Source organism: Podarcis tiliguerta (assembly GCF_965153285.1).
Source record: "Podarcis tiliguerta genome assembly, chromosome: 12".
In the NCBI taxonomy this organism is placed as follows: Eukaryota; Metazoa; Chordata; class Lepidosauria; order Squamata; family Lacertidae; genus Podarcis; species Podarcis tiliguerta.
Genome location: NC_139545.1, coordinates 2,567,468 through 2,584,774, shown reverse-complemented (window position 1 = coordinate 2,584,774; position 17,307 = coordinate 2,567,468). Strand labels below are relative to the sequence as shown.

At 42.0% G+C, this 17,307-nt stretch overlaps 1 protein-coding gene across 11 annotated transcripts in view; it reads right to left on the bottom strand.

Moving 5' to 3' along the window:
• TPK1 (thiamin pyrophosphokinase 1) overlaps positions 1-17,307 on the bottom strand; it is a 217,401-nt gene that overhangs the window by 51,783 nt on the left and 148,311 nt on the right. For 10 of the 11 annotated variants that reach the window (XR_014503866.1, XM_083407135.1, XM_083407136.1 and 7 more), the window contains one exon: positions 591-702. Coding sequence is in view for 9 of the 11 variants with exons in the window: in XM_083407135.1 (XP_083263261.1) it covers positions 591-702 (112 nt within the window). In the remaining 2 variants the exon portion in view is untranslated. Of the gene's footprint in view, positions 1-43; positions 703-17,307 lie in introns of all 11 variants that reach the window. The other variant, XR_014503867.1, reaches the window with a different exon arrangement.

Below are 17,307 nucleotides of genomic sequence, written 5' to 3'. Positions count from 1 at the left end.
GCAGGAGGCTCCATTAGCTAAAGTGGTACTTCAGCTTAAGAACAGTTTCAGGTTAAGGATGGACCTCCAGAACCTTATTCTGCCTCCCCCTGTCCTCACATGACTGGAAATACCACCAAAGATCAATTTCTTCCTATCCTCAACCTACGAACAGCAAGAATGCAAAGGTCTTATAAGACACCCCCCGCCACACAAATTTAGCAGTATGTTGTAGGCGTGTTCTATGTGACTGGAAACCAAGAAGGCTTCTCCATGGCAGAAACCGTGTGTTTCACGGGGGTTGGAAAACATTTGAGATATGCCCAATTACACATAGCACTTCACAAGTAATATTGCTTGTAGGCTGAAGAATGGTACTATTTCAGTTACTATTAATTGACCTTTTGTTTTCAGGCTAAATGCCATTTCCTCACAATGCAACGATGGGCTGACAGGGTGGTTTCTGCACCTACATAATAAACTAGAAGTAAATCCTTGCCACATATTCTCTTCCGACGCGGAACATCACTCCAACCCCAACCTCCCGGAGAATCTAGAAAACTGTCCTAAAAGGAGAAAAAATATGTCTGGTAGCAAAATGCCTTCCTTACCGAGATTCCACTTCAAGCCTGTTGTGGTGACGCAGTCGCAAGAGCTCCCAATGGGAATGAGGCCGCACCAGTTGCCTTCTAGTCCTGTGTTTACACGTAGTTTGTGCTTTCCCTGCAACACAGAAAGAACTTTGGTTTAGTGTCCGCTGATCAGGAAGCACATGATTATGTAAACAACAGACTTCTATGCACAAAAGAAGCTACAGATTAGGCACATCACTGCCGTTAAATGTGGAACACCATGTGCCTAACACTGCAATTCCATGCAAATTTGTTTGGTAGAAAGCCCTTAACCCTCTTAAACTCAACAGAGATCAAAGTGATGCCTGGGTTCCTCCCAATAGAACCTGCTCAATATGAAATGTTCAGTTGATTCCATGTAAACTCTTAATGGGGTGTGGAGACACGGCTGCCACCAGATTTATTTATTTGATTTCTTATCCACCTTTCGCTGTAAGATTTCAGGGGCAGCAACAACTATATCAGCATACAAGTCAAACAGTGCATACAATTATAAAAGCAAGGAAACCAGTTCCTATCAAAAGCAGCACATTACCAATTAAACACAAGAGGTAGATCCCACAAAATACTTTTAACTGTAAAGTGTGGCAGGGGGGCCTCAGATGATGCTAAACAGCATGAGGACAAGACGGAGCCCTGAGAGATGCCACAGGACAATTCCCACGGCAATAAACAGTGCTTACCCCCACTACTTTCTGGAAATGGTCCTGGAGGCCAGAGTTGAAACACGGAAGCATAGTGTTTCCAACTCTCCAGAAAGATACTGTGGTCAATGGTGCTGGAGAAGCAGGTTGAGGGCAGCCTGCCTGGCTCCGCTGCACAGGGCGCTGGACTGAGCAGAATGGAAGGCAAGAGGCTGGGAGGGGGGCACCGAATTTTGGCATGGCACAGGACGTGCTGAAATGTGAAAGACAAAAATCCCCCCTGCTAATAGCCACCATAGCTACCGGTAATTGGAATCTCTAGATTAAGTGGTAGAATAGCTATGAATATCCATGCCCAGGTTGGGGGGGGGGGAGACAATGGGGAGAGCTCTTGCCTTCGTGCTAGTGCTGTGCTGAACCTTTCACTCCCTTTATTTTCAGCAATCTGAGAGAGCAGAGGCAAAACAAAGTGGCCTGCCAAGAGGCTGGGGCAGAGAAATTTGAAGGAATGTTGTGTTGAGATGCACATATGCACTGTTGAAAAGTGACTGATGAGTCTGCTTCTCACTGCAACATGCTTAAAATGCCCCGCACAAATGTAGAGTGTTAGGGAGCTCTTCACACACACAAGCTTTCTTTATTGCAACACCACCTAGACTGCAATGTTGCACAGTCACATGGGCATCCTAGGAAGTGTGCAAAAAAGAAAGACCGTGTGTAAAGAACCTTGTGCCTAGACTAGAGGAAGCCTCAGTCGGATCCAGGAGGCCATTTCTTATGTTTTCTTATAAGTTTGACTAAAAGCTTAGCTTTACAGATATTTATAAACTTGGCTCTGAAGGATCAGTACAATTCTAAGGATGTCAAATGAAGTCATATAAACAGCATTTTAAAATTCTCCAGGGTTTGAGAAAATACTGTTTATGCCTTTTTTTAAAAAAAAATCTTAATTTATGGCTGCAATAGAAATCTCTCGTATGACTTAAAATATAGGAAGGATACTAGTTTCTACTGTGCATTTTAGGACAATCCCTTTGGGGTGATAATGGGTTGTAATTGGAGTGGAAAGCTGATGAGAGTTTGTTATTTCTGTTAGTTTTTGCTTAGAGTTTGTAAGCTTGTGAGTTCATGGGAAACCAGAGGTATCTCTCAGAAGCAGAAATTATTGTGAACGATGATGCAATGTAAACTGAAATGATAACCTTATATCTTACTAAGGGCTGCACCGCTGCTCAATCTGCTTGCCGCCCACAGCTATTGCCACCACATTAACCCCTTAGAGCCTCCATTTCCCACCCCATTCAACTATTAAGCTCACTTTCTATCTTCCCAACCCCATTTCTCAATTTGCCTCTTTTCTATTCTGAAGCCTTGCTTGCACTCATTTCACCTGCACACCCAGGTCCATGCCTCCTTCCCATATCCATACCTCCTGCATCTTCCTCCTCCCACATATTGCGCCTGCTTAAGCACCCAGTTCACCTTCCGCCCATTGACTCTTTTCTGCCCATTGTTGTCCTGCTTACAATGGGAATGGCAGGGCCGCAGGCACATCAGGGGCACTTAAGCCAAAGGTCTCGGCGTTGCCACATGCTTGTCCTGTGAATCTTACCTTCCTAGAACAATTTTGCCACTTGCAGTAAGACAAAGTACATGGCTATAGCTGCAATCCTATGCACGCTTACCTGTGTTCTTATAGTTAAGCATCACTGAGCCAACTGGAGTTTACTTTTCCATAAGCATGCATAGGATTGCGGTGCAACGGCACACCATGGAAACCAGTGCACCATAGTGCTGTGCCACACAAGCTCATATCTGACTGCTTGAAAGTGTGTTGAAGTTCAGGAGGTCTTATTCATTAGCAAGTGAGTTTTGGATTGTAGCCGGGAAGTTCCTGGTTTCAATCTTATGCCGATCACATACACATACAGTATCCATTTTTATGTTTTTATATTGTAAACTGCCCTGTGATCTTCGGATGAATGGCAGTATAGAAATGTAATAATAATAATAATAATAATAATAATAATAATAATAATAATAATAATATACACATTGGGTTGCTTTAGTATGAAGTGCTGGGAGTAGGGGAGAGAACGTTATATAAATGCTAAGCATCATTTATAAGCACCATATCAAAAAAGCCACTGAGGTGCTGTTCTGAAAATTTCTTTGTTTTTGCTATGCTGAGAAAGTCTAAATTTGCTGAAGAGGGAACAACAACCCTTGTGTACAACACACACACACACACACACACACACACACACACACAAACATGCTTGGTGACATTTGTTACATAGCTTGAGATATTCTTTCTGTTTCATAGTGACTCTGACTGCTAAAAAAGAAGAGAATGACAGAATACTCATTTCTAAAGTCACTGGAAGAAAAGGTTAGCAAGTAATTAACACATATCTTAGTATTTTAAATAATACATTTAGTAAAAATTATTCAGGATTTTAGAATGTTAACAAGCCAGGGCAATGCCAGCAGAGAGCTGTTATGATGCATAATAAACTACAGTGCTCAAAAGCAGAGGCCCAACACACCTTCTACAGTTTCTAGGATCCATCAAGCGAAACCTTCCAATGAGCTACAAAGGCATCCATTTTAGACTGCAAGGGTGCAAAGGGAGGCATTCTCCGTCTCCCACTTAACTCCTTGTTGTAATCAACTCACAAGAGTCCAAGGATGAACGCTTTCTTAAAGTATTGCTAAAGCAAGCTGCTACAGCTGGCCTTTGTGGCTCAGAGATAGATCAGCAAGAGCTGTAGACTTTAAAAAAATAACAACAAAGGTGGGGGGGGGGGGGCCCAAAACGGAATCCTGCACATGATGTCGTTGGTAACAAATATGTAGGTTACTGTTATTGCCATATGTAACGAAGTTCCACCAAATGGCAGAAAAGGTTTGTGTTTTCAGTACTTTTCAACACCATTTAACCTGTGTGTAAACTACTCAGATATAGTAATCTTCCATAAATTATTGTACCATGACAAAATATTTAAATCATGCAGCAATTTCCATTTCTGGGCAATCAGTAGTCTGGTGGTCATTGACCAAAAAGTTAACAGTTCACTGGGTTTGATACCCACATTTGAATCCTTAGAGACAGATAGTAGTGCTAGCTGTGATGTGGCTTGCACAGGATCCCAAATTATATTAGCAATTTATCGTCAAGAGTCCTTCACTACTAGACACTCATGCCAAAGGTGGTACTAAGTGTTCAGAGGCCCAGAGTCTTGCCAACAGTCTGGGCCAGAAGTTATATGTGATAGCTGAACCAGAATTATATACCACTGACAATACCCTTTAATTGTTTTCTCTCTCATATGCTAAAATGGATCTCACTGGTTTCCTAGTCTACAGATTTTTCCATGTTTTAGCATCTATTTCACATTTCATATCTGTCTCCCAAATACTTTAAAGATAAGAGCCTCAAATCTAGAGAAAAATCTCATGGGACAGCAGAAGTAGTGAAATGCAGTGCGGAGGGGCATCACAGCTGCAATGAAGAAAATTGGTAGACTGTAGCTCAATTGACTATAGTGCAATTGTACCCATAGTCTGCAATCTCGATCCACCCCTGCAGTTGGGCATCAAGTCTACTGTGGTCTCCAACTGGCTATAGTGTTGATTTAATATCTCAGGGGGTCACAAGTCAGTCAGGATAAAGTGGAGCAGAAGCACCTCAAGTTTTTAACATTAAAAGCAAAACAATACCCAATGCCAAGGTGGCTAATTATTCCCTTTTATGCTTTAGTTGCTGAGATACCACCATCAAAGTAAAAAACCTGAACAGAGCTTTAACATTTTTTCTTCTGGATCCAAGTCTGACCATGTTTTAATTAATGTAACCGCTGATAAAAATCATGTTATATAATGAGATTCCATTGATTTTTGTCTTATTAAACCATTTTTGAAAAACTCTGATCAATCAGAAAAATTGATTCAGTTCTTTTTCCGTTTTCATTTCATCGCTGGTGATGGAAAATAAAGATCACTTTTTAAGTTCAGCCTTTTGAGGAAAACATCCAAATGTGTGTTTGTGTGTGCTTTTTTTTTTAAAGCATTTTAACCAAAATGAGACTGAGCTTTTCATATGGTTTTGTTCATATAACTTCATTTTTATGTTTTGCTCACATTAACGTATAGTTTTGACTAGAAAGCCTCAAGGAATAGGAGTTATTCATTAAATGTGGCTTTTGTGACTAGCAAAGCCGTACAGGGGTTGGGGAAACAGCCTTGTGGCCATGGAAGCAAGGCTTTAATTCATAACTTATTTACCACAGTGTGGCACAAAGCTGAATGATAAAAATGTCTTTGGAGGTTTTCTTGATAAGGATATACCTGAATTTCAACTTTTCTACGCAGGGCACCCCCTCTCCCATTTCATTACGTACATGGGACCTGGAAGCACCACTATGAATGTAAAATGTGCTTGCCTGCGTTGACCAAAGCTGGACACCAGCAAAACCTCAGTTTCTTTCCTTTTCATGCCTCCTGTTTGAATGTTCTCTAGCAAAAACAATATATTCTAATGGCAAGCCCATACTATTTCACAGAGCATGTGGGGAACTCAGAAGACTGAATGCTGTCACATACCCCGCCATCCCCAGTGCCTGCATATAGAAAACTAGATGCCAAGTGATTGGCTAGACCAGAATTCTACTCTTGACATATAGTTTTCTGTATAGAGGGAATTGTTTGCATGGAGGAGCATTCAATCCTATGAGCTCTAGAGAGTGAGACAAACCATGCTAAGCCAAACCATGTTTCAGCTTACAGCAGTGCAGCTGGAGGAGGACCAGGAGAGGAGTGCCTCAGTCACGATGTCCTCTCTAGAAACCATATGAAAATGGTTTGGCTTAGTGTGAACACGAGGGTTTCTAGAGAGGACATCGTGACTGAGGCACTCCTCTCCTGGTTTGGCTTAGTGTTACTTGTGAATCAGTCCAAACTGAATGGAAAGGGCCATTGTTGTTCCAACGCCTTTCTAAATGACTTGGATGAAGGAACTGAAGAGACGCTTATCAGATTTTCAGATGACACCAAACTGGGAGGAGTAGCTAATGCCGAAGAAGACAAATCAGGATTCAATATGACTTTAACAGACTGGAGAACTGGGCCACAACTAAGAAAATGAATTTCAATAGGAACAAATGTCAGGTTCTACACTTAGGCAGAAAGATCTAGCTATACCAGTATAAGATGGGGGACGTCTGGCTTGTCAGTAGTACATGTGAAAAGGATCGAGGGATCTTGGTGGGCCACAAGCTTAACATGAGTCAACAGTGTGATGCAGCAGCAAAAAAAGCTTATGCTATGCTAGGCTGCATTAACAGAAGTACAGTGGTACCTTGGGTTAAGAACTTAATTCGTTCTGGAGGTCCGTTCTTAACCTGAAACTGTTCTTAACCTGAAGCACCACTTTAGCTAATGGGGCCTCCCGCTGCCACTGCACCACAGCCACATGATTTCTGTTCTCATCCTGAAGCAAAGTTCTTAACCCGAAGTATTATTTCTGGGTTAGTGGAGTTTGTAACCTGAAGTGTCCGTAACCTGAGGTACCACTGTATAGTGTGCAGAGGAGGGTAACCAAGATGATCAAGGGTTGCCACATGGAAGATGGAGCAAGACTGAAATTTGTTTTGGATTTCAAATTACTTAGAAATCAGCCCTGATAATATTTATAGCATTTACTTTCAAGTGAGAGAATGCAGTATCAGGAAGTTTCAGCACAGTCATAGAAGACCCCTAGTAATTTTAAGTCATATATTTCAACAAGAATGGAATAGGATGCTTGGGGAGAAATCACAACTATGTAAAATGTTTCTGACCCTACTACATTCATAGTGACTTCCTGCTGGATGTATTATAGTAGCTCAAGCAGAGACCATTTTCTCAAAATGCACAAACCTCCTAAAGCAGAATCTGTTTCTTTCTGGCATCTCATTTATCATCATAGCCATAATGCTGATGAATTATCCCTACAGAATTAGACTGCAATATCAGAAGCTCACCAAAGGCTATCAGAAATTATTTTGTGATCCAGCACAAGGAAACAAAACAAAGCAGAACGGATTACACAAGAGCAAGTCCTGCAGTCATACAAAATCTCAGAAAAGTATTCTGGATGAAGCTAATTTCTTGAGTCCTTTCATTTTTGTCCTCTCACTACAAAGGGTGATATGGGGATACAAATTAAAGCACAGCAAAGAAAGAATTAATCCTGCACACTTATAGAAATCTCAATTCTCCAAGGGAGGATCCAAAATGGAACTAACTACAAACAAGAGAGAAGTATCAACAGGCTTGGAGTTTTGCCGAAGTACAAAAATTCTTTAGGAATAAAAATCGCAAGGGAAGGGGAAATCCAAAAAAGCCTCAAAGAGGACTGAGCCTGCTCAGAATGTTGTTTTTTGTGGGTGGGTGAGAAGGGAACAGGATAGCATCAAGGCAGGCATGACTAGCTGGGACAGGATTCCCCCAAATTACAAGATTTTGTTCTAGGACTCACATGGACATGCCTTCTTCTCATTGAGGCTGCATCTGGACTGCACCAATTAAGAAAGCAGGTGGGGACTCAAGAACTAAGCAGCATTTGTGCCCAGCCAGAAGATCTTTGCTGTCTCATCTTTCCCTTTGATGCATTCAGTTAAGTGGAGCTGGTGTATTGTAGAACAGCTGCTACTATATCAGGTCCCCTTGGTTTTGCAATCCCAGGCAGTCAGCAAAAGCAAAAGGTCTTGAGTCCTCCATTCATGACTGCAGCTGTGTTTAGCTCTGTGGGTCAGAGGCTGCACAGTCCTCCTTTTACGTCCATCCCTTGAGAGGTGGAAAATGTAAAGCTCGCTTTTGTGTAGTTGGTTCCTTTTGAAGAAATGAAGTACAGTGACTTTTTCCATACCTAAAACACATCTGACTTATTTACAAATGAACAAATTGCAAAGAAATGGCAGGAGTGCAAAAATATCCTCCCCCCCAAACTACAGATTTAGCTTGCTTTGGCCAAAAAACTTGCATGTCAGCCCTCCTTGTCACAGAGTTTCGTTTCTGAACGGAGGTGGGCTGAAGTCTTTGCTCTTATCTAGGGGTCACAATTTTGGCCTGGTATCTCACAAGTGTCAACTCCCACCCAACCATGTGAAATTTGATATAGTTTAGTGCTGTAAGCAGGATGATAACTTGAGGCTTTCTAGACATATTGCTCAAAACATGGTAAAACTTTTATTAGGCTACACCATTTTACATTCTGGGACACGGGTGGCGCTGTGGGTAAAAGCCTCAGCGCCTAGGGCTTGCCGATCGAAAGGTCGGCGGTTCGAATCCCCGTGGCGGGGTGCGCTCCCGTTGCTCGGTCCCAGCGCTTGCCAACCTAGCAGTTCGAAAGCACCCTCGGGTGCAAGTAGATAAATAGGGACCGCTTACTAGCGGGAAGGTAAACGGCGTTTCCGTGTGCGGCTCTGGCTCGCCAGAGCAGTGATGTCACGCTGGCCACGTGACCCGGAAGTGTCTCCGGACAGCGCTGGCCCCCGGCCTCTTGAGTGAGATGGGCGCACAACCCTAGAGTCTGTCAAGACTGGCCCGTATGGGCAGGGGTACCTTTACCTTTATTTTACATTGGAGGTGCAGGAATCACAACCAAATACTCTACCCCACTAACTCCCAAATCCCACATATAGAAAACTTGATGGTCAGATAAATGGTAAGCACGACGGTTTGGATATGGTAAAAACTTCAGTTTTCAATCAAGGAGTTACCCACCTTAAATCTAATGTAGATCCAGAAATTGTTTTATCCTGTGATGAGCTGTTTGTCTTGGGAGCCTGTTGGAAGTGGACCTTAGAAAGCATTTTGAATTGCTCAGATGAAAGCCTACTCAATGAGTGGTGAGGGTTTCCCCACTTTGTCATATTCTACTGCACAAGCAAGGAAATCCCCAAAATTTGTACTGCATATGCAGATGATCTTTGTCCCCCTAAGCCCCAGAAAGAGACATTCTCTTTGATGGAATTCATGTGCTCATCCACTTAGACTATATATTTTGTTGTTGTAAAAAAGCAGAATTATGTGGTACCACCACTAAATAATAATCATGGCTACTTCTGAGTGATGAAAATTATCATTAATAATGGAATTGCAGTTTATACAACCCATAGCCTTTTATACCTGAAATTCTGATGATGATGATAATGATAATAATAATAATAATAATAATAATAATAATAATATATTTATTTATACCCTGCCCATCTGGCTGGGTTTCCCCAGCCACTTTGGGAGGCTCCCAACAGAATTAAAAGCACAATAAAACATCAAACATTAAAAGCTTCCCTAAACAGGAAGGACTACCTTCAGATGTCAGATAGTTGTTTATTTCCTTGACATCTGATGGGGGGACATTCCACTACCGAGAAGGCCCTCTGCCTGGTTCCCTGTAACCTCATTTCTGGCAGTGAGGGAGCTGGCAGAAGGCTCTTGGAGCTGGACCTCAGTGTAATGTCAATTACCATTAGGCTAAACCTCCTATGAAGAACATTGGTCCCTTCAGAGTCATGTTTATCATTGCTAGCCGTGGTCAGAATGAATAGCTGAATATTTCATATATTTACTTTCTCATTTTCTGATACTGTGTTTCTCAGGAGTACAGAAACATTAGGCTATACACGGAACATAAATTATCTTTTATCTGTGAGTTTTACAGCAGTTTGTAATACAAGGTAGTAGGATTTATGACCAAGAAATAGGAAGATGTCCAAGAATTAATGGAGCATGACTTTTACATTACATTGAGCTGAGTTTAGTGTAACCCATGTAAGATTTCAGCATAGTGCTAGAAGAGGAAGATATTTCTACTTACACTTTAAAATCTATCAAGGAAGTACATTTTTGTCAGTTATCTAATGCTGTAGAAAGGACTTATGGAATGTTTTGGTAGCCCTTTTACTTGCATGTGCCTCCTTTTGTCTACCCTTGGCACAACTCTCACTGCGAGGAACATCCCACTTGCCTCACTGCACAAATCTGGTGGCCCACAGCAGCTAAGAAAGTCCCTGACTCAAATCTTACCGCATTCATAACTCACAAGGTGGTGGCAACTGTTCTTGCAGGCCCCCCCATCACCACTTAAAAAATGGAGACAATATTAGCCATCTTTGAGATGCTGTAAGGATTGCTGAAATAATATATGTGAACTGCTTTAAGTATGTCAGTGTGGTATATAAACATTGTTACTCCTATTGTTATAAAGTGGCCATCATTAAGGTGTGTGTGGTGGTGTATGTGTATATCCCCAAAGCAACCAAAACCCCTTGGCAATTTCAGACCTAGGCAAAGGGCCATACTAGATTAATACGCAAATAAGTATTGTGTATTGTGCATTCAAATAGTTATCAAGTGTGCAGCCCCTGAAAACAGCAGTACCTTTGTGGCAGTGTCGAGGGGTGTGTGTGTGTTTTAATCCATACTGGATCAGCCCCTTTGTGCCGACCATTTGCAGGGGAAGAGAGGCTCTCACTAGCAGTAGCTTAGGACTGTGGACTTTTTTTGCTTTGTCCTCCAAACCACTGCCAGATCATAAAAAGTGCCTGAAGGTTTTCTTAGTTTCAGAAATAACATGTTATGTGCAAAAAAGCTGTTTACGGAGAAGCACAAGTCCAAAATTGTGCTCTGTGTGTGGAACTAGTTGCATTGGTCCATTGGATCCTTTAGAGCCTCTTCCGTTGTGCAGTTTACACTGCTAAGTATAGTGTGCCAAAGTCTGGGAGGTTTGGGTTACTGATTTATTTCGGAGCCAGAGGTCAATGGATCTTCACAGTGGCACGGCTGGAAGGAGACGATCCAGCTGAGGGATAGCCAGCTGGCCTTTCGACCCCAGGATGCCGACAATACTAGGTCTGTAATCCTATACACAGTTACCTTGAAGGGAGTCCCACTGAACATAGTAGGATTGACTTCAGAGTAAAGGAGCAGAGGATCAGCTAAGCCACGCTTTTTGAAAGCTGTAATTTGTGATGCGTGTGTTTTCTAGTTATATATTCATGAATATTCCTACTTGCTGCATGTGGCTACAGAGGCATCATAATCTATATAGATCACAAACTACAGCTAGCTTTGTGCCAAGTGAAACCTCCAAGAATGAAACAAAAGCCTTTCCTGGCAAATTAGATGTTAGGTTCACAAAACAATATTCATCATTCCCCCACAAGCCAGCTTCTCCCAACCTCCCACAGTTATATTCAGAAATGCATGGAATAAGCTTATCAGCTTTTTTTCCTCGGCACATCTTATCCAGCAAAGAAATAACATTTTAACTTGTTTCATTATATACCTAATAATGTGTTTCCAAGAAATGAACATGTATTTTTGAAGAGGAACTTATTAACCATAGAGTTGTAACTATTCTGTATGAAGGAATAAAATGGATGGTTGGAAAGGAACACACTGAGTATGGCTATAAGTCATGCAGGAACAGAAACCTGTGCTACCCTTTTATTACTGTTCTAGGAAAAAACAAGATAATGATATCTACTGCTTATTACGTACTCCTTCATTTAAATGATTGCCCTTGCCAAATTGATCAATGCTCATAATATTTTTAAAAGGTGGCTCCATTTCATCATATTTAATTTGTGGGGTATTGTGGCATGAGACACAGAAAACTGCAGACTTCACTATAGATTCCAACTGTAGTTTTCAAGCTTTCTACATTCAGGGCAACCCTTTCCACATTGTCTGCTGAGGATTCTGGGGCACATCCTAGGCATAAAGAAGAGCATAATGTAAAAGTAATAAATAATAACTATTACTTGGGCTCAAAAACCTCAGAAATTGGAACCCTGCATCAATTTCTAGTTACAGTAGTAGGAAAGTTGGGAGGGCAAATGCCGGACCCCTTGAGTTCCAGAGAAAGGAAGGCACCAGATTCAGGAACGCGGGGTATGAGAGGAGAGGGCACTACAAATAGCAGGCGCTGGGGGAAGGGGCCGAGCAAACTCTCTTGGGACCACAATGCAGACAAATTCCTTCTCCCATGTCATGTTCCGATTCCAGCTCAACCCTGCCCCCGAGGCCCAGCTACGTCAAAGCACATAGCAAATGTCACACAATTTCTCCCTTAATGTATCATGTTTACTTATCAACTTAGCCCTTTTCTCTGAAAAGCAGGTAGGCAAGGTGGGAAGAAATGTATATATTCCAGCTGGGAGAAAAATAGTTGGATATTTTCAGGAGATGGGGCTTACCTGGACACGTGGCAAGGACATTCTTGGTTCATCATTATTAATAGTTTTGTCCTTTAGGTTTTGAGCATATCTATATCTGTTTGAACAATGTAAGCAGTTTTTATGAGCCTAGTCAAATTCAGTAATTTACAGACGGGGTCATGTAAGACTCAGGGAAACTCTGGCAGCGTCTGGTGGCAGAGCCCATGACTGATAGGCAGGCCTTATATAGGTGGAAAACTTATATAGGCAGAACTGATGCTCTCCTGCTCTCTCAGATGATTCAATGCAAGCGATATTTGGCCTCCAAAAGCGTGTTTTAAATTGTTGTGCTGGATAATTATATACAAGACTGTTCCAATCAAGCTGTGTCTAAGTTTACACCAATAATTTGAAAGTCATTATCTACAGAGTTTATGCAAGAACTTGTTTAACTTCAATATCAACAGCTCACTGATTAATGGCCTTACAGTGTATATCGTGATAATCATTATATAGCTTGAAATCTTTTGTGCTTAAATCAAAAGAAAAGTTTCAATCACATTTCTTTGAATTGTATATGGGAGTATTAATTTGCAGTATATTATGTAAAAGTACCTTTGATGATGCCACATCAGTTAATTAGGGGGAGGATCTGTCCTGGAAGGAATTTAAAGACATTTGAGGTTCTAGGAAGTAAAATCATACTTAAAGGGGCATTCAGATGTGGGGATTATTATGTTCGTTTCCCTGGTTATAATGCTAGTGCTTCTGCCCCAATTTCTAATGTTCCTTTTACAATGTTTTACCTGTTGATCAATTTTTGATCAATATGCCACCATATTAAGCTAAATTTCACACCAAAGGGCAGAGTGTGACACTGCAGCAGACATCACCAGACAGGTTGCCACCTTTTATGTGCATGTGCATTTTTGTTTTCCCATGATTCTCCCATGAGGAAAAAAACTGCATGCTGGAATATGGCCCCAAATTTCATTGTGTGAGCAGCAGCAGCACAATCCCTGATTACAGTGCAAACCCCTTATGATTTTTTGGGTTAACAGGGTTGCAAATGTTTTCCCTCCCCCTGGAAGCAGTTAACCAGGAAATGAGCACTAAAGCCAAGCCACAGACTCCCTACTTTTGAAAATTTTGATATCTCTATGGTAGTTTTTGCTATGTGAATGGTGCCACGGACTCCTTGGGTGGGTTACATGGACTCCCTGCAGTACACGAACCACCAATTGGGAACTACTGCTTACAGCATTCCACACCTGGCAATCCTGACAACAACTTTGTGAGGAACAGATATAATGGCTTGCCAAAGGTCACCTAAAGAACTGATAAGGTGAGATTTGGGTCACTAGTACAACAGAGTAGTCAAGAAAGATGGCGCTATGAACTTACCACCCTGAGCCCATAGGCAAACCACTATCTTAATTTTTGCAACAAAGGGATAAGATTAATGTCTACCTGATAGGAATGTTGTAATGAATATTGAAAAAAATAATGTGAGGGAGCACTTTGAGTACTTCAAGATGTGTGATATAAATGATGCGAAGCAACAAATAAATTGAAATTGAGATAAATAATGATGATAATTATAGTTATTCTTCAGCTGCCCCTATCTTTTTGAAGAGAAAAAAAAGAAAGAAAGAAAGAAAGAAGAAGAAGAAGAAGAAGAAGAAGAAGAAGAAGAAGAGTTTGGATTTGATATCCCGCCTTTCACTCCCCTTCAGGAGTCTCAAAGCGGCTAACATTCTCCTTTCCCTTCCTCCCCCACAACAAACACTCTGTGAGGTGAGTGGGGCTGAGAGACTTCAGAGAAGTGTGACTGGCCCAAGGTCACCCAGCAGCTGCATGTGGAGGAGCGGAGACGCGAACCCGGTTCCCCAGATTACGAGACTACCGCTCTTAACCACTTCACCACACTGGCGTGTGGAAAGAAAGAAAGAAAGAAAGAAAGAAAGATGGTACATGGCTCTGCATCCAGTCTTGGAGAAAGTCTACATTAAGCATCAATTATGCCATTGCTCTGTCTACTGGTTGCTCATATAGGTGTACAATACTGTGAATACTTGCTTTGTGGGACAGCTTCAGGAGAAGAAAAGGCTAAGGAGTAAACCCTACACAAATCCAGAGTGGAGTCCCTAAGACGGTTGGATGAAGTCTTGCATGCCTCCTTCCGGGAACTCCTGCAGCCATGCTGGTGCCAAATGTATTGTTCTGCTTTCCTGTGGACCACATCAGTGAGGCCAAGAAGGGGGTCTTGTCATCTGCACAGCCCAGGACCTCCATACATACTGCCCAGGCTTGCGCTCAGGGGAGTTCACTTCGGTGCTGCTAACACAGGGGTCTGACTTGTGCCCTGAGACAGATGGATGCCAACAACTGTCTGGCATGCTTCAGAATCATGGAGTTGTAAGGGACTTAAAGGTATCACCATCCACTGTTGTAGGAAGGCTATTCTCTCCTTCATCCATCTACTCAGCCCACAACTCAGCCTACACAATCCAGGCCACAGTTGGCAGGAGACAGTAAGTGGACCACAAAAGAGGCTGGCAGAGCAAATAGCTCCAGAGGACTCCATCAAATGAAGCAAGTTGTAGGAGAAGCTAATAAAATACCCAGGGCCATTAGCCCTTTTTAGTTATAAATATTATAAATATACACATTATTTAGATATAAACTAAAGGAGCTTCCTTATGCTGAGTGATATCAGTGATGTATCATGTACAGTGGCCCCTGCATGTTCTTGTTTTCCAACTCTTGCCTTCCCCAGCCAGCTTAGCCAATGGTGATGGATGGTGGGAGAGGTAACCCAACAACTATAGCCTAATGTCCTGATTAAGGGAAGTAATAGTACTGCTCTATTTGCCTTGGTCAGACCCCGCCCCACTGTGTCCAGTTCTGGGCACCACAATTTAAGAAGGATATTGACAAGCTGATACATGTGAAGAAGAGGCTGACCAAGATGATCAAGGAAGGAAACCAAACCTCATGAGGAACAGCAGAGGGAGCTGGGGATGTTTAGCCTGGGAAAGAGGGGACTGGGAGGAGATATGCTAGCCATATCTTCAAATATCTCAAAGGCTGTCACATGGAAGATGGAGCAAGCTTGTTTTCTCCTGCTCTGGAGGGTAGGGCCCACACATATGGCTACAAGTTACAAGAAAGGATATTACAACTAAACGTGAAGAAATTTCTGACAGTAGGAGCTGTTCAGCTGTGGAATGGACTCCCTCAGAAGGTGGTGGCCTCTTCTTCCTTGGAGGTTTTTGAGCAGATGTTGGATGGTCATGTGTTGTGGATGCTTTAGTTGAGATTCTTGCATTGTAGGGGGTTGGACTAGATGAATCCTGGGGTCCCTTCCAACTCTAAGATTCTATTATTCTATGGTAGGGTAGGGGAGTGAACCAGGAAACTGTACATTGACTGCTGCTTCTTCCACAAGTTGTGCCCAAAGTGGATTACAGCAAACCTTCAAAAACATAAAAATACAAAAATACAAAATGCAGAGCAGATGAGCTTCATCATTGAATCCTGTTCCTCACTGTTCCTGCACACATCTGGGACTAGTTTGTTTCCTGAGATCTTTCTGGATCTACGAATAAACACAGTGCGATAGGTATTTCGAATTCCATATGGTTTCCTTGCCATAGCGGATAGCACTAGGGTGCCTACATACTGGAGCACATGGGCTTCAATTCACATAATGCATAGAGGCTATCAATTCTGGAGCTCACTCCCACCTGCTGAGCAGAGCAGCCTTTGTATATTGAATTTCAGAGCATGCTCCTGTTTCTGCTTCTAAGTCACATGGATTTCAAACAAATTCATGAGCGAGCAAACGGCTCATTAAAATTGCATACCCACTGTGGGGGTTTTTTTTTTGCATATATATACTTATTTGACGTGTCTTTTGAAGAAAGTTGTGGGGTTTGAGATTACAGGGGAGGAATGCAGCTGGTGATTGTAACTGTTTCAAAGTTAAATCATTCCTGCCTTGTGTTCTTATATTTTATATTTTTAAATACTGCTCAGTGTAGTACATTTTTGTAACCAGATTAGACGGCTGTCAGGGTATTGCAGTCCTTCTATGGGAGCCCTGTTATTTAATGTTGTATATATAGCCAGTGTCCTTCTGTTAGGAGTATTAGGAAGTATATATGTACAGTGGTACCTCGGGTTAAGTACTTAATTCGTTCCAGAGGTCCGTACTTAACCTGAAACTGTTCTTAACCTGAAGCACCACTTTAGCTAATGGAGCCTCCTGCTGCTGCTGCGCTGCCGGAGCACAATTTCTGTTCTCATCCTGAAGCAGAGTTCTTAACCTGAAGCACTATTTCTGGGTTAGCGGAGTCTGTAACCTGAAGCGTATGTAACCTGAAGCATATGTAACCTGAGGTACCACTGTATATATAATTTACATACCTGCTTTTTTCTGAAATGAACCAGAGAAATAATTTAGCAAAGAGGTTATGGGTCCGTTCTATGGTCATTTTTGCACAAGCCCTATTTGGGGAAAACTCTCACTTATCTCATTGGGGGATGAACAATATATATTTCATAGAGTACAAAGCAATAAATGGTGACTGGTCACAATGGCAATAGTACCTCCAAAATTGGTGACAATACAACTGTATACCAGTTTTTGAGAACGTGAGTGGGAAGAGTGCTATTAAACTCAAGTCTTGCTTGCATGCTTCTCATAGGTATCTGGTTGGTTACTGAGAGAACAGGAAGGTGGACTAGATAGGTCTTTGGGTTGGAACCAGGAGGGCTCTTCCTAAGTTCCTATGTTTGCAGTGAATAATGTCACATAGCAATGGCTATTCCATCAGACTA